The 17682-nt window shown below is 42.8% G+C and overlaps 2 protein-coding genes and 1 long non-coding RNA gene across 5 annotated transcripts in view; 2 read left to right on the forward strand and 1 right to left on the reverse strand.

Moving 5' to 3' along the window:
* CHN2 (chimerin 2) overlaps positions 1 to 7006 on the forward strand; it is a 158227-nt gene extending 151221 nt beyond the window's left edge. For both annotated transcript variants that reach the window (XM_085226274.1, XM_085226275.1), the window contains 3 exons: positions 1282 to 1419; positions 2826 to 2931; positions 5124 to 7006. In XM_085226274.1, the coding sequence (XP_085082400.1) occupies positions 1282 to 1419; positions 2826 to 2931; positions 5124 to 5295 (416 nt within the window). In that variant the 3' untranslated portion in view covers positions 5296 to 7006. The remainder of the gene's footprint in view (positions 1 to 1281; positions 1420 to 2825; positions 2932 to 5123) is intronic.
* Positions 921 to 13934, reverse strand: LOC104911510 (uncharacterized). Of its 2 annotated transcripts, none has more exons than XR_004160141.2 (4): positions 13795 to 13934; positions 9889 to 9974; positions 8222 to 8440; positions 921 to 1852 (listed from the first exon to the last, which is right to left on the reverse strand). It is a non-coding gene; the product is annotated as an uncharacterized LOC104911510 (long non-coding RNA). The 2 variants fall into 2 exon arrangements; XR_014883926.1 differs by having other exon boundaries at positions 3267 to 8440.
* A 372-nt stretch (positions 13935 to 14306) lies between these two features.
* On the forward strand, positions 14307 to 16117 carry PRR15 (proline rich 15). Its single transcript, XM_085226276.1, has one exon. It carries the CDS (start codon positions 14307 to 14309, stop codon positions 14664 to 14666), a length of 360 nt encoding a protein of 119 aa, XP_085082402.1. The 3' UTR covers positions 14667 to 16117.
* Positions 16118 to 17682: the final 1565 nt, after the last annotated feature.

Below are 17682 nucleotides of genomic sequence, written 5' to 3' on the forward strand. Positions count from 1 at the left end.
CCACTGCTCCAGCAGGCACAGTCTTGCATGGCCCCAGTCATCTGGTGGTCCCAAGTTGCTGCTGGCTTTATTTTCACTGCCTCTGGCAAGTGAAGTGCTGTTATCCTCACTTTAAAGAGCTCAAAAGTTTAACTGATCTCAGAGAAGCCCAAAGTGAAGTTGGGTATTAAATCCAGACAACTGCTTGACTGCTGCCCTGTCCTGTCCCACTGCTGCCAAGCCCAGCAAGGGGTATAGGCACATCTCCTCCAGGGAGGGAGGACACCTGCATTGCTCAGGATGTTAAAGTGCTAGGTAGGACAGAACAGACATGGACATTTGAACTTGAAAATAATATCCATTCAGCTTTGCTGGTATTACTTGTAATTTCACTCATTGCAAGCCATGTACTTGGCACAGGCTGACCAGCAGCAATGGAAATTTTAAATTCACACTTTAAAAAGTGCTCCACAATGGAATTTTGAATAACTGTGTTACATTATATAGGGGGGAAAAAAAGGAAAAAAAAGTATGTCATTAGGGTTGCATAATTCAACAATTTAGCTGCTCATCCATTACAACTATCCATATTCATTTAACAAATTGCAATCCACATTTGGGAATAAATTGTGTAGCTAAATGCCATAGCATGTCTATTTAAATTCAAATCTTTGCAACAAATAAATAATTCAGATATGAAGACATTAGAAGGCATCTGGAAAATAAGAAGGCTTTCTGACTAGCTAATCAGCGTAGATGGATTGGTGCAGGACTCAAAAGATTTGGTTGTGTGCTCTAATTTTTGCTGCTTGTCTCTTGCGGGATGTTGCAAATTTATGCTATTTTTATATGCCTCTGTTTCCCTAAATGCAAATAAAAGTAGGGGGCTCTACTTCTATGTATTGATCTGTAGATACAAAATACAACAGCAAGACAAGCTGTTCATAGCTTAGTTTTGACATTTAATAAATTGGCCAAATTCAACAAATACATTATTAACATGACTTTTTCATCCAACATTAAACATCCTATGCGAGTTGACACACTGCAGACACTGTTCATGCAATCACCAGCCTCACCAAAAGATGTCAGCTAATACATTATTTACTAAGTGATATGGAAACAGCCATTCCTCATTCATCCACTGTAAAGTTGGTAGCAATATATTCTCATTTAAGCCTTCCAAATGCTTTCAGGTTGTTTTTTCTTGTCAGGTTGGGCACAGTAAATCTGAATTAAGTCCTGCCTTTCTTCAGTCAGAATTAGACTATTTTCCAAAAAGATTTCTTGTTTCTCTTCCAGATGGTGACAAGGCTGATATTTCTGCCAGTATTTATCCAGATATAAACATTATTGCTGGAGCACTGAAGCTGTATTTCAGAGACTTACCAATTCCTGTGATCACCTATGACACCTATTCCAAGTTCATAGAGGCAGCAAGTAAGTATTGCATAGTAATTTGTACTGTTCTTCAGTTACTGTACTGTTCTTCAATTTCCCACCCATAGCACTGTTCACAGTAAAGACAGACCACAGATTGGAGAAGGGTATTTCTCAGCCATATATTTCTCTTAAATGGAAGTTTTGCCTGATTGTTATTGTAAAAGGAACATCATGCAAGTAAAACAAAAAACAACAACAAAAAACCATAATAAATTCAGAGTATAAAAATACTCCTTAGCAAAGAATGTAGAGATCTGTAGTACCTAAGAGGTAGCACACTTTCTTCTTTAAAAAGTATCCTTAGTGATTTTGAAATGGCAGTCTATTTGTAAGCAAGAGGTCTGTGTCACCATGCTGGGTTCACCTTCTGGTCATCCAAACTTGCACTGCCCTTGCAGCCACAGGCAGCTTTTGCGCTCTTCTCTTCCTCCTTAGGCAGAGAAATTATTTTATAATTATTTTATACTTAAAATTATTTTATAACTCATAAATCACATACTCAGAGGAAGCAGATCCTATCGTGAAATACAGTGATCTTTCAAAAGCAGGGCATAAAGATTCTTAATTTTCTACAATATCATGTTCCTGATACCATTTGTATGAAAAGTCATGCAACAGATACAAATCTGACTCACTCCATATTTTTCATGTAAAATACATGTAAAAACCAATCAGATTTTTAGAGGGACTGCCAGTCTTAAGCGAGCACTGACATTCTCACATCACTTATTCCAACGTATTTAAAATGTGTTCAGCAGTCTCACCTTGTTTTGTAATTCCATGTCACTTCAGTCTCTCTACCTAAACTTCAGCACAGTCTAGTATACTCAAGAGCAGTCTCTGAAGCAAATATCCACACACCCATCTGTTTTGGATGGCTAATTGAATTAATCTTATGTGAGATTTAAAGAGTCAGTTCCGGACAGTGTATTATGAAGAATTTAATGAAGCTCAGGTACTGTACCTACTACCTACTGTACCTGTAGCTAGAGCTACAGACTGTCGAGAAGGTAATGTCATGCTGGGGCAGGTTGCCCAAGGAGGTTGTGGATGCCCCATCCCTGGAGGCATTCAAGGCCAGGCTGGATGTGGCTCTAGGCAGCCTGGTCTGGTGCACACAGCAGGGGGGTTGAAACTAGATGATCATTATGGTCCTTTTCAACGCAGGCCATTCTAAGATTCTATGATTTTATGAGTACAGGGTGGTTTTTGTTGCTGATTTCTTTGTAAAGCCATTCTTTTGAGAAGTTGCTTCTTGCTCCTTGTTTATGAGTTTGGTATTTATCCCTGCAAGCACAATCAGTGGCTTGTGAAGGACTCCATAATGACGACTTAGCTTCCTGAATTATCACTGTTTACAAATGAAAGGCTCTATTAACATTAATCTGTTTGGTGTTTTACAGAAATCTCCAATCCTGATGAACGACTAGAAGCAATACATGAAGTGTTGATGTTACTCCCTGCTGCTCACTATGAGACACTTAGATACCTAATGATTCATCTCAAAAAGTGAGTTAATTGACATGCAGGATAATTCTTGAAAAGCATAACAATTTTCTCCATTGAAAAACCAGTATTACAGAAAATATCAATAAGGCTTCCATATCGGCACTACCACTACAGCAGCAACATTACAAACAAACAGACAAGCTTTGTTTGCACAAATGTCTATAAACTACATATATATATAGTGTAGATCCTTCTGCTGGCAAATCATTGCAAGCCTTTGAAGAGTTAATTGAGATTTGACATATTTCTTTAAGGCAGATTATATCTGAAAAAATACCAGAATGGTAGGTACTTTAGAGAAGTGTTAGATGTTCTGTGGCAAGTGATCCCCTTACCTCTCACTCTGTCCTCTGTCCTAAAAGGAAGGAGCTGTCTCTCACTGGTTGTTTGCTCTCTTCATCTTTAAGCCACGAATCATGTTGCGCCTATTTTATACTACTAGTAGAAGCAGTTATGGGCTCTCTCCAAGTATTTCATATCTCCTTCATTTTAAAACACAAAGGGACAGGATGCCTCACTCTCACTAATTTCAAGCAAAAACGTTCTTCAAAATTATGCTAAAACCACTTAGCTACTTTGGGCATTTGCATGCCTCAGAAAGTCTTGTTTGCAAGCGCTTAAAAGCAAGCTGAGTAGAGACTGACACAATCATCTCAAAGCAGGCTCACTTTAAGAATATACTGCCTGAATATATTTAAGAATATATAACCCTTTTCTCTGGTTAAAGTCAGTGATGCTACTTGGACATGACAGAAAAGGGGTAAGGGAGAAGTAAAACTACTTGCCTTTGGAGAATTTTCTGATTTTCATCTGCATATTCTGCACTACTAATACCAAAATTAAAAGACCTCAACTAAGATAAAATCACATCAGAGAGCTTGTGTGAAGTGCATTTCATGTTTAATCAGGTTCCCATTATGCAGAGACTTTTCTTCATTGGCTCAGGTCATCACACAGAGTAATTTTTTCTTTTGATGAGACATTACCTGGGCATGCAAGATCTCCTAGGGATTCTGCAGAGGTGAGATGTGTAAACACCCATCCTTGTAGCACATTTGCCTGGACGGTGGTTCAGGATGAATATGGTTCAGGATGAACCATGCCAGCTTTTAAGAAGGCCATGTCAGTAATGAAAAATGAGTTTGTCAGCCAATTAATTAATTGCTATCCTCAATCAAATTGGAATGTTCTTTCTGGTAACATTTTACTCAGAATTGGAGGAAATAGAGTAGAATGAGCAGTCCCCCCTGTGCTGAAACACATATAGCTCCATCCACATTGAAGCAGCTGAATCTCCTCTGTGCTCGTCCCAGGCCTTGCTGGCAACAAGCTCCATATACCTGCACAGATGTGCTAGTGAGATGTATAGCGAGATGTATGTGTTATAGCACAGCTGTTCAACATCCCCGTTGCACACAGGCACAGGTGGAAAGTAGTGTTGGGCATATACTTGCACAGTGTGGGCTGGGAGCTAAGCAGACTTGGTTTGCCTTTTCTCCTTGCAAAGGTCAGCTAACCTATCTGTTAGAATGTGGTGATGCATCTATGAGTAGGAACACTAGTGGATTTCTAATCTGAAAGCAAAGAGAAACAGTGTTTTTCAGTGACAGTCACTCTTTGCAGAGGGATGGTGGTAGACGGAAAACCTGATCTTGTATGGACCTTGTGAATGAGAAGGCCAGAATGTCTCTTCTGGATTCAGCCTCTGTGCTCCCCAGGAGGCATCCACTGCCCAGCTGCAATCCAGTTGGGAATTACAACGTCCAGCAGTGGTCCCAAGTGCTGACCATACTCAGCATGACACACACCAAGCACAACACACAGAGCTGTAATTACTGTAGAGTGGGGAACTGCTCCATCTGTGATATTTTCTACCATGATTATGCTTCTCAAAAGAGCAGTTTCCACCAATTCTTATACCTTAAAGAATATAATAATGGAATAATCACTGAAGAGTTGCAGAAGGAGTTTTTAAAGGCTCTGAAATACACAGCCCAGCCATAATTGCATCGTAGTTGCAATGGAAATAGTTACTGTGGAAATTGGTGCTATATTGAGTGAAAACTCTCATAATATGACAAAAATACCATTATCGGGCAATGCTTGGTGTGAAACAAGGCTGAAGTTTAAGATGCAATATGTATTTTTCTTCAGGGAAGTAAACAATTACTTAATTTTCTTTTCTATTTTAGGGTTACTTTGCATGAAAAGGAGAATTTTATGAATGCTGAAAACCTGGGAATAGTGTTTGGGCCAACTTTAATGAGACCTCCAGAGGACAGTACCTTGGCTACTCTGAATGACATGCGGTACCAGAAGCTAATTGTGCAAATCTTAATAGAAAATGAAGATGTTCTCTTTTAGACAAACATGGGCACATCTTCAAAACCACTTGTTTTAAAATGATTAGTTTGAAGGGAAAACGGCATTTCTTTAATTTTTTTTTTTTAAATAAAGGAAAAGTTCCTTGGCTGCACTTCAATTTCTGCAAAGCTGCAGATGGATGCCAAAATGTTAGGGAAAGCCTGTGTCTCATAGACATATGCCTCTTTGTAGAAGGGGGAAAAAAGGTCAGAAAAAATCCTCTCACCTTGTATCTTTTGCCTTGCCTCGGGTGTATATTTGTTTTGAGAAGCTGCAAGCAATTTTATTGTTAACTTATTAAGAAACACAAAACGTATTTTAATATGGCTAGAGAAGCAAAAAGGTACTTAATCAGCGTTATTTGTATACAGCTATACATTTCCCTCTCCATAAGACATAATTATATATGTCAATTGTGAAACAAAACTTATATTATAAAGATATTTTTACTTTATCTAGCTGAAAGAATGGCATTTTATTTTAGCAAACTACAACTCAATGCGGTGCATTGATTGTTTTCCACATAATTCTTTCCTGCATTTTTGCTATGATATATTGAAAACAACTACCACGATTGCAGTATTATCTTGACATACCTCTTTCATGGCAAACGTTTTAAAGGAGAATCTTCTTTTTCTTGTGTGTATTCCAACTTTCCTTAGGTTTCTTTGTATTTAGGCATTAGCATTCCAAGACTGTATAGTACACTTTTAACCATTTTGTATTTCTCAAAACATACAGTATTTTCTCATTTTTGTTTTTTTTCTAATCCCATATTAAATATGATATTGAGAATTTCCAAAAGTCCTGGTGGTAGTATCAGTTTCACTTGCCAGATATTTTCTTAATTATTATTTCATTAATATGTAAGTTAAGTGATGCTGGGACACTGGATATTTTCTGGCCTTGTTGAAAAGTTAGCACTTTTTTGCGTTAAATATGAAGGATTTGGTTTTTCTGTAAAAATCAAGCTATGTTTTGTCATGTTTCTGTATTTATAAATGTAAAGTAAATCTGCTGAAAATGTAGGTTATTTCTCTTGAATGTGTTCCAGATGGTTTGTTGTTTTTGTTTTTTTAAAAAGAGGACAAAAAAACACAAGAATATGGAAATGTGGAAGTTGGTAATTTTAATTATTACCAAATTTTAATATTTTTCTCCCTTCACAAACATTGACTACAGAGTTCATAGTCTAACTGTAACTTATCCCTAATGTTAAAACTGTTTCTCAGCATGAGATGTTTCTGCAAGTATAGAAAAAATCAGCATACTTTACTACCAAACTCAATTTTCAGTACAAAAGAAAATATAATAATCCCTCATCTTGATTGTTTGTATGATATAGTGGGTAACTCAGTTTCCTGAATTATTTCAGGGAGCACATGTTTCTATTCAAATTGAAAAAAAATACATGTAACTATGATAATGAAGGAAAGTGGAGGGTATTACTGTAAATTTGTTGTCTTCTAGAGAAATAACTAAGGGCTAGATAGATTAACCCAGATTGCAGAGCAAATGCTAAATAGTCTGAGTTCCCAATACTTCCATAGATCCTCCTGACTTGTACAGGACTATTTGTTGTAGGTTATGTACTACTTAATACTGTCATAAAAATGATCTGGAAATGGTTTTATTTTGTGAAGTGAAATATGCTTTGTAATTTATGATAGTGTAAATGGAAGGAAAATCCCATTAAATGTGTTAAAGAGTTCTGGTGTCTGTCACTGACTACATGGCAAACTGCCAAATGAAAATCAATCACTTACTAACTACTGTCTTGGCATGGCTGGAAAACACTTGGAAAATGCAGAAGAGCTTAACTGAGGCAAGCAGTTTCAGATGGGTGCTTAGAAGCCCATGCAACCAAGCCACTATGATTTACTGCAATCACTCCAAAGCACCTCTGTGTAAAACTTCTAGCAAGCATAGAATCAAAAATACCAATTCAATCCATCTTAATGCTTTTCAAAAACCAATGTCATCATAGCAGTTTTCTACTCCCTTGAATGTAGACATTTGCCTAGCAATTATTTTCTTTATTTCTTCTAGCCTGTTCAGTAGTGTGTTATTTTGTAAAGGCAGAAACAGCATTCTAGTGCCATTATTCTTACTCTTGTGGGAAGACAGGCAGTTTCTGTTCCTTCCTTCCCCTCTACCATTGGCAAACTGGTAGTCTTTGCATGTCTGATAGTTTGGGATCTTTAACACATGTCCCAGCCTAAGGATTCAAGCAGTATGTTCAGAAATACCCAAGCAATAGCATCTCTAGAGGGACAGGAGTTTCTCAGACATTCAGTGGAGTGCTGAATACAGTTCTGCACCTCAAAGCCCAAAGAGCCAATGAACTGTCCATGTTTACTCGGCTAACATGGGGCAAGTGTCTTTGAAAGCTTGCTGTGAAGATAGTAGGCTCCCTTCACCTAACACAGGACACAGATACATGGCCTGGGAATCAGGCAAGCCACCTGAGCACGGCCCAGTGTCAGAGCCTCATTCTTCTCCAGGTCCTTGAGAAGGACTTTGGTGGACTGCTGCAAGGGCAGCCGTCTCCAGTCAGCAAGCCCCATCTCCTGGCAGGGTGCAAGCTGCCCTACACCCCAACCAAGCTGGTTGCTGCACATATCTCACTGAGATGACTCACCTCCCATACAGCAGAAATGTCTTAGTTGTGCTAATAAAACATTGCTTGGAGTTAATGATTTATAAGGGAGTTACTTTCATCAGTTTTGTGGAACTGCTGAAGTCTCTTCTTTGTGGCAGAATCATTGTGAGACTCAAAGCTGTCTGGTTTAAATATTTTGAATCTCACGGGAAAACTTAAGGAAATGTTTCATGAGAACAGTGCAGTCTGGTATTTACAGCTTGTGTCCCACACACTGCAGAGCTGTGCCTTTCCCCTTATGGCCACACCAGTTGGTTTCCTCACCTCCGTCCCTGGAGTCCCCTGTTGCACAGCTGGCCCATCCCATGCTGGACAAGAGGCAGCACATGCTGTGCCTCCCTCCAAACTGAGTGCAGAGCTGGATGGGGAGCTGCCCAGGGGTCTCTTTAGCCAAGATGCTGGGTCTGGGGCTCTAATGTGGGCTCTTCTATTCAGACATCAGTTGTCACGAAACTTAATTCTTTCTCCCACTGTCAAATATCACTGAAATTGGACAAAAGATTCAAAAGTTACTGAGGAATAATTTGCAAAAAAAGAAACAAAGAGCCTACAGTTTCTATGGGAAAATTTACAAGTGAAGTTACAAAGGAAGCTTTGCTCTCAACTCCACTGCTCTGTATGCTGATGCCAGTTTAAGCTACAGAACAGGTGATATAATTTTATTTCTAAGAAAAAGTAAGACTGCAGTTTCTTGTGCATGCAGTAGCCTGAAAACACACAGATGAGGAGGCAGATCTGCAGACACTTGACCTAAGACACTGGGAAGGGCTATATCAGGTTTGGGATCTCTTCTGAGATGAGCTGCTTGAGGAGAGACCTGAGCAGTGTGTGACTGCCAAATTTTAGACCGATCTGTGAGTATCTTGCAAAACCCTCAGAGAGGTGCCTGTGGTAATAATCAGCTAGGTTGAAGGAAAGCTTAAAGTCCCATTGCATGCAAGAGGTGAAAGTGAGCATAGGTACTGCAAGCAGTTTGCAGAGCATGTGGAGAAATCATGCTTTCTGTGATAAGCTCAAACACACACACTGCAGGTCTGTACAGGCCCTAGGACACTGGGAGCTGCCTAACCTTGTTGGCACAGGACACCACCAGAGCTCACACGTCTGCAGAGAGGACACTGCCTGAGCCCACCTTGACTGCTGCTCTCCCATCTCCCATCACACCTTGAGGAGAAGACAGCCCACAGCCACAGCAGTGGAACCCCCAGCTGCTCCCACACACAGCTTAGCTCCTGCAGGACAGAACCTGTCCATCATATTTCCTTATTGACAGTACAGACTCAAGGTCTGCAGAAAAGGGAGGGAGAAGATTTGAGTGCCAACAGACAGACCCCACTGCCAATAGCCAGGAACCAATGAAAACTGAGCAGGAAGGTAATTCACACTTACACAAGAAGAATGCCATCTAACTGGATCCTCAAAGCAAAATTATGTTGCTCTATCTTCCCAGGCTATCTAAAGGCAATGAAGAGATGCTTATCTCGTTGAGATAAGAAGAGTAAAAGCATCAGTACATCTTATGTTCTTTAACTAGTAGAGATTAATTCCTTGATTAAAGCAAAAATCATGGTCAAAATTCAGAAATTTAAACCTTAAGAAATGGTGGTTATTGCTGAGTGCTGTAGGGCCTGAGTATTTATGACATCAGTGGATCTTACTAGGCCCACACCTTACACTCTTTCCCTGAAGGCATGGTCTTCTGGTTGTAATTATGCTGATGCTTTGACTAAACCTGGGATCCATAGTTCAAATAATCCAGCCTGAAGGACCTGAATTACTGCAGGGTGGTGTAAAGATTACAGTTAGGTAGAATGTGTCCACTGGATCCTGTATCTTATAAGCTGCAATAGAAATAAGCAAGAAGGTATAAGTGAAGAACCTGTCAGGGTTCTGTTTATGTTACTTATGGGAGTGTTGTGAACCAAGCTTACCTCAGGATGCTGGAAGCTGCATTCCATGTGTGGTCCTATTGGGCCTGACAAGGAGTCAGTGTTGTCGCTTTTCCCAAAAGTATCAGCTGTTTGTCAATATTAATAAGAAGGTCAGAATGAGAACTAAGGTTAAATTTAGGGTTAAGAGCTATGGATCCTGAAGAATGCTAATTGCTGCTGACAGTATTTGAAGATACCTTATTTTCTGTTCTACTCTCAGGCAGGTATGTGTATGAGCAATGTGCACGAAGGTCCAATTTACTATGTGCTGCTGCCCAAGAACATAAGAAGGAAGCCTAGGGTACACAGGTATTTACAACAAGGAGCTGAGGTTAGGGTTAGGTTAGGAATCCAATACTGAGGAAATTGTTTTGTTACTGGATGCTGCGCAGATCTCAGTATTAGGAACAGGGCTGATGTCAGTAAGGGACAGCTACTGGGGGACTAGAGAGAAGAGAGCAAGAGTGTTGTAGACACAAGTCTAACAGTTTCAACTGAGGTAGGAATTAACATTAAACTTAGGAAATCTGAAGCCTAAGAAGAGAATCAGAGTTAATGCCAATATATGTGGAGTAACGTCTCTATTGTCTCACTGTGTTGACAGGCATTAGTGCTTTATGGTCTGTTTTCCTGAAGCTTTGGCCCTTCATTTTAGGCATGGGAATTGTTAGGATGAAGTTTCAGAATCTGTTGTGCTCTGAGTTGAATTTATTCATGAAGTTGAATTCTCCACTGAATGACGGAGGTCACTAGCATTAACACAAGCTAATATTCTTGGTTCATCTACATGGCTAGCTCCCTTCATAAAGCTATCACTGGGGCTCATGTAAGGATACTGTCCAGGATATTGCTGGAGGTGAGATTAGGAAATTTAAAACTACATCTGTGTCACTCAATAAAACACGCTAAGGACTTCTCCCAAGCCAAGCAGCACAGACTTTCCCTGTCCACTTTACACAGGTCTTAACTGAGGTCCCCTTAGGGTCCAAAGTGTCACTGTGGCCTTTGAAAGTACTTAATTCTTCTAGAGACACTGAATCAAAAATTGTCATTTAGTGCCTGAAAGGCACCATATTGCAGCCCATCAAACTGGTATATTCAGTCCCTGAGCTGAGGTTGTTCAGTGCATGTCCTAGACTGCAGCATGAGGAGTGTTGTACACTGTCCTGTTGAGGACACACAACCTGTTGCAGTAATGCTGGAGGACTGTGGAGGGAGACAAATTGATGTTGTTTTGTCTGTTCTGCGTAGAGAAAGTAAACCTTTGCTCTTACAGTCTCCAAACCATGCCTGAGCAGTCAGTATTAAATGACATTAGGGCAAAATCAAACAAGGGAGTCACCATTAGCACTAAGACCAATTCAGGAGTCACAGATTTCAAATTCACTCTCCGTCTCTTATAGGTTTTTTTGTCAAGACAGTCATAGGCTGGGTGTGAAATGCTTGATTCTTTACAGGATGCTGCAGTCCCACAGTATTAACCAGCAATCTGGTGTTAGGAGGGAAAATGTTCCCTGCTACAAAACAGCTGGAGTCCTTCACTGTGGTTATAGCAAAGGTTTGAAATGCTGCCAGCACTTGGAAATCTAAAGCTTAAAAAACTGACAACATTGCTGACTTCTTCAGAGCAGACATCCTGATGTAGATGGGAGCCAACTTTTATCATAGAATCATAGAATAATAAAGGTTGGAAAAGACCTCTAAGATCATCTGGTCCAACCAGTAGACCCATCACTACCATGTACGTCCATGTCTTCTTGTGGTCTTTTTCTATACCTTGGTTACAATTAACCATAATTAGCAGGCTGACATACTGATATCAGTATGGTCCAATTGTACTCAAAAGGAGCATGTTAAAGCATAGAAGAATAGATCCTAGAGTTTCCTTTAGCAACATACTGTGGTGTCTGCTATAATCCTACACATATACCCTAGCTGAGACTACAGAATCACATTAGCTATTATCCTCCTTTCCTGCAAAAAAGAACACAATTTAACCTCAATGGTCATAGTACAAAACTACAATCAAACTCCTAAGTATTGATAGAATGTTCAACTGCTTTGTTTTCTTTTTATATCAGTTTGATAAATATATGCATGCTGAAGTAATGCAACAAGTACTGATGCAGTAAGGGGCAGAGCAAACATTTTTCACTGTCAGGGCTGTTTTTGCATAAACACCAACCTCAGTGACAACCTCAACTGCACTATGGCTGTCTGTAGAAGTGACTTTCAGGCACTGAGCACCCATACACACCAACTCTTACAAAGCTTTCCCAATGGCTTGTCGCCTTTCAGGAGACCTTGCTGAACAATAATGTACCAAAAAGGACAAATGTCCTTCATTGCAAGGTTCATAGAAGACTGATGAATTTTTTGTTAAGTCAGCTGAGAGATCAGGCCTATGGTAATCAAAACAAAAACGTAATGTCAGTAATGTTTTGTATAAGTCTACAGCCAGGTTGGAAACTTTAAATGTCAACCTGTAACGCTCTGTGAAAAGGATGGTTAATAACTGCATAAACTTCACTTACCCCTGACACTTCTGAAAACACAAGGGGAGGAGAAATGCTTGTGTTCTTTCTCCACAGATACAAACACATAGCATAGCAATGGGTCATACTCATCGCAGGAAACTGGATCCTGTGATTTCAGAGCCCAATGCTCTGATGCTATAAATCTCAGAAAATGAGAGTTGTTTACTTGTGAGGATGCAATTCACTTCTTGGTAGAAGTTACTGGTTTATGCCTAATTTCTTTTTTTTCTGTATGACAGAGTGCTTTCAAGTGTGTATGTACACACACATTTCCCAGTCCCAAACCCTTTGTATTTGAAGAGAGCAGTTTACAGAGCAGTATAAGCGCACACCCTATCTCTTTGTGCGATCACTTGCATTCTCCAGTCTTGATGTCTCATTATTGCGGGCCAGGCAGTGGCAGAGGTTGGGCTGCAGAGAAGAGAAGACTGAAAGGTCACTGCTTCACAAACTGCTCCATAAACAGCTGTGAGTAACACAGAGGGTGGCGGACCAGAGAGATGCTAGGAATCACATGAATTTTACATATCATAATTCTCCAAAGGACTAATCACTGAGTTTAACACATGGCAAATCTTTTTCTCCTTTCTGGCTGAATGAAAAAAAGGTACTGTGTTCAGTTTTGGACCCCACACTACAAGAATGACACCCGGGCCCTCGAAGTGTCCAGAGAAGGGCAACAAAGCTGATGAGGGATCTGGAGCAGAGGCCTTATGAGAAGCAGCTGAGGGAATTGGGATTGTTTAGTCTGCAGAAGAGGAGGTCAGGGGAGACTGCATCACTCTCTACAACTGCCTGAAAGGAGGTTGAGGTGAGGTGGGAGTCAGCCTCTTCTCCCTGGTAACAGTGATAGGACAAGAGGGAATGACCTTAAGTTGCACCAGGGGAGGTTCGGGTTGGGTATTAGGAAAATTTCTTCTCAGAAGAAGTGGTGATGCAGTGGCACAGGCTGCCCAGGGTGGATTCACTGCCCCTGGAGGTGTTCAAGAGTGTGCAGGTGCAGCACTGAGGGACGTGGTCAATCGCACAGTGGTGATGGCCAGACTTGATGTTCTTGATGGTCTTTTCCAACTTTAATGATTCTATATTTCTGTGGCCAGCATCACACAACAATTCAAAGTCCCACATAAATATAATAAGCATAAATACCACATTGCACTGCTTTTCTTTTCTCAGCATTACAGCTACTGCACTCACTTTTTAAAGATGCCCAACTAAAGAGAAGCCTACAAAGCGCTCATCTGCACACAGCTATCACGTGCACAAACAAAATGCACACCGGGTTCCTCTGGACGTGTTACAGCCTCAGCCCTGCCAACACCGCACCTGCAGCCCTGTATTTCATTACACACTTGCGGTGCTGCCTTACCCGAGAACCGCTCCGCAGTGCCCTCTCCTTCTTGCCCTTTCGCTTCAGCTGTGCCACCAACCCCGTCCCAAAGCGGTGAGTCGCCCACCTTCTGCACGGCGGGACAACTGCGCCCCTCCGGACCCGCAGCCAGAGACCCCCGCGGCAGCTCGGGCCGGGCCGGAGCTCGAGGCAGGTGCGCGGCTCCCGCCGCCTCCCGGGGCCGCTGCCCCGCCCACACCTGCCGCCCGCCCGCCCGCCCACCTCCGGGCCGAGCCGCGCCGCGCCGAGCCACAACGCCGTAGCTCCAGACTCACCGGCCATGGACGCGTAGCGGCGGGAGGAGAAGAGCATTCCTCAGGTCAGTGGATGGAGGGTGGGAAGGAGAGCCCCTCCAAGGCATCGCTCCGCTCCGCCTCTCCGCTGCCGGTCCCCTGCCCACCTGCGCTCGACTCGGTGCTCGCTGTCCGTTCGTCCTCAGCCCTCCCGCTCTGACGGCCGCCCCTCTCTCCCGCAGAAGCCCTCGCGTCGCGATGGCGGACAGCGCCGCGGCCACCGCCGCCGCCCCCGCCGCCGTGAAGGGCAGCAGCTCGGCGGGGCACTGGTGGAAGTCGCTGACCGGCAAGAAGAAGCACAAAGAAGCCGCGGCCGCCCCGCCGCCCCCCGCCGAGCCACCCGCCGCGCCCCCCGGCCCCGGCTCCCCGGAGGAGCCGCCCCCCGCGCTGGGCAGCGGGGAGCCCCCGGGGCCGGGCGGTGCGGCCCGACGAAGCCTCCGCGTCTCGCACTCGGGCCGCTTCAAGGAGCGGCGGAAGGTGCGCGCCTCGCTGCTGGCCGACGGCCCCGAGGTCTTCGACGGAGCAGAGCCCGGCCGCGCCGCCCCTGAGGGCGAGTAGCCCCGGGGGGAGAGCAGCCCCGGGGGCTGGCCTCGCTCCTCGCCCCCGCGCGGGGGACACAGCCTCGGGGCAGCCCCGTACACGGCGTGCAGCCAGCGGCGAGCGGAGGCCTATGGGACTGCATGTGTGATGAGGAGCGACGCTTCCAATCGAGGGACGACGTGATTGCCTTAACGATGATACCAATGGACACCCCCCCGCCCTGAACTGCGGTGGACTGGCACAAAGGTGCTATCCCGGGGTCTCCGTGCCTTCCCCGGCCCTGTGTGCGAGCCAGTGCTTCCTGCTCGGCCTGCAGCCCCCAGCCAAAGGTGCACCACTGCCTTGCGAAGGAAGGGGGAATGACGCATTTGGATCTGATTTCAGGGCCAGGGATCTTCCAGCAGTGCCTCCAAACTGCTCTTGGTGGTGGGTGTGCAGGGAAACAAGCCCTGATTGTGTTTAGATGCTGGGGGTGCAGGTGCTCGGGTGCTCTCAGGCATTGCATTTAAATATGCAAAGGCAGGAGCGCATTGTTTTCTGCTCTTAGTGCTAAGCAGGTGATTCAAGAGGCTAGTCTCCCACAGCTCTGTTACAGCGAGAGGCCAGTTATTGTCTAACAGCTCACATTTACTAATCAGAGAATGCACCGTTTTCTTATAATTGGTGTTAACTGGCATAACGAAGCTGTGATGAAGAAATGCGGAAGACGAGACCAGCCCTTGAGAGCATGGGCTGCATGGTACTCTAAGCACAGTGATTGGCTTCGGAACCACTGGAAGTATTCTTTAGTGTTTACTGTGTACCAGGCTCCTGGGGCGAGGTGCAGAGCTCCTGAGACCTCTTGTTGGCACGCTTTGCCTTGGGCAGCCCCATCCCAGCAGCTCCAGGAGCTTCGGACAGAGTAAACCTCCACCAGACTTGCACTGGTGTTGTGCCTTACAGAGCAAACTCAGCTAAAAATACTTAGCAATTACACATTTCTTGACAGTAGATCATGTAGCTGCAACTGCCTTATTTATTTTTAAATGAATTTGCAATGTACTTGATATCATTGAAATGGTTTTAGCCTTTTTTTTTTTTTATGTGATATAAGATATTACATCGTGCAGGGACCAAAAATAATCTCCTAATAGTCAAGTATGATGCAGTTATGATTTTGTTTGGTTGTTGTAACTAATTATTTAAAGTAATGTCAACATAAAAAGTGACCTGCGAGGAAAAAGAGAGATGAATTCTGAAGATATGGATAGAACCTGTCACTGACAATCAACGAAATGATGTAGTTGAGGCAGGACTGGTGCCCTGTGGTTCACTGTGCATAATGGTTTGTAATGAACTTTGAAAGCTCCTGTGCAATAAACTAAGACAATCTTACTGCCTTAGTTAACAATCCTTTGCTCAGCTCCTTCTTCAGCGTCCTATATCTGAGGACAGTGGGACTGTATCATCATTAAAGTATTTTCATAAGAGTCTGCTTTCCACCCAGTGTGCTTTTTTCCTTCCATTTAGTAAAGCTTCAAAGCCCTGATTACTTTTGGACTGCCCTGTGTACTCTTGCTTACATGCTGACATTGCAGAGCAAGGATGGGGCAGCTCTTAGAAGCCACCACTGCTGCTCCTTGGAGATGCTGCTCTTATGTACAACTTGTTTGCTGATGGGCACCTAAAGTGAATGAGAAGTGACTGGAACAAACCCCATCTTGTATGGAGGAATCTGAGAAAGATGAAGCTTAAAACTTCATGGGAATGGAGACAGCAATGACAAAAATAACTTAAGCAATGCTACTGTGGAAAGATAGTGTTTCGACTCCAAGCTATTTATTTCTACAGTGAACCTCTGTTCTTTGGAAATTGGTTTGCAGGTTCATTGGCTGAAAGCCCTTGGGCACAGGGTATCTACAAATGACGGTTTTATCTGAGAAGAACTCTGGTATGATGTTCAGATGGTTGCTGCTAGGATTTGATACGCATGCAGGTTGATATGTGACTAGATAGTAGTCATATCTGAAGTCCTGATGACTGGTACTTACAGCCTGGAGATTTGGTGAGAATATGAGGTCCACAAATACATGTAAAATGACTTGATAGCAACCATCCTCCATCTTAATCGTGACCTTGAGCTGTGGGAAGGAGGAGTAACTCTATCTTCCTGCTCAGTCAAATCCTTGCTTCAATGAATTTGATAGCAGCCACTGAAAAACTAGATCCATGAGAAAACTGGCTGCCTGCCGTGTCTCACTTTCCACACCCTCTGTGCAATGGCCACACAGCAATGCCTTCAGGTTAGTGCTGACCTGGGTTGGCTCAACATGAGGAGCCCCACTGGCCATGGCCAACTTGTATTGCAGAAATAATCCTCTTCTTTCTCAGCCTGAGCATCAGATGAAGATTTAAGCAATGTATACGTCTGTAAATGAATTAAGCTGATACAGGAAAAACACTACATTTCATGAAGCATCTGAACTATTTTTTTAATCCTTGAAGTAAAGAAAGATTGAACTTTCTTTTGTATTGGAATACTTGTTCAGTTATAACAATAGTATAATTATATGCAGTGAATTATTAAAAGGCTGTTGGCATTCTTCATATACTTGTTTTCCTCATCAGGCATTCTTAGTGTACGTATTTTCCTCATCTTATTATAAAGAAAATGCATCAGAAAGCAGGTTTAGGAAACGAGGCAACTGCAGAAGTAGTTGCTGCTTGTTTTTAAAAGTAAAAGCAGCTTATTGACAAAATAAACAGAAATAAGCAGATGAGGTTGAACCCCTGCTACAACAGCTTAGTGCACTTTTCTTGAAATTATTCCACAATTTGCTAAGGATTGTAGGTTATGGGCAAAACTAAATACTTAGTAAATAGCTTGAACTTTTCAAATAAACTTGCAAAGTATATGCCTACTTATTCTTGCTCTTGCTGAAGCCAAAAATAAAGCTCTTGGTGGCTGGCTGGTGATTCATTCTCTGCTATTGTAGGCTGGTCAGTCTGGCACTCAACAAAGATTATAGGGAGCAGGAAGCCTGCTGCAGCACCT

The sequence above is a fragment of the Meleagris gallopavo genome, chromosome 6 (genome assembly GCF_905368555.1).
Source record: "Meleagris gallopavo chromosome 6, MGAL_WU_HG_1.1, whole genome shotgun sequence".
Lineage (NCBI taxonomy): Eukaryota > Metazoa > Chordata > Aves > Galliformes > Phasianidae > Meleagris > Meleagris gallopavo.

Excerpts from the sequence above, each read along its gene's own strand:
- PRR15 (XM_085226276.1), top strand. The coding sequence starts at position 14,307 with ATGGCGGACAGCGCCGCGGCCACCGCCGCCGCCCCCGCCGCCGTGAAG.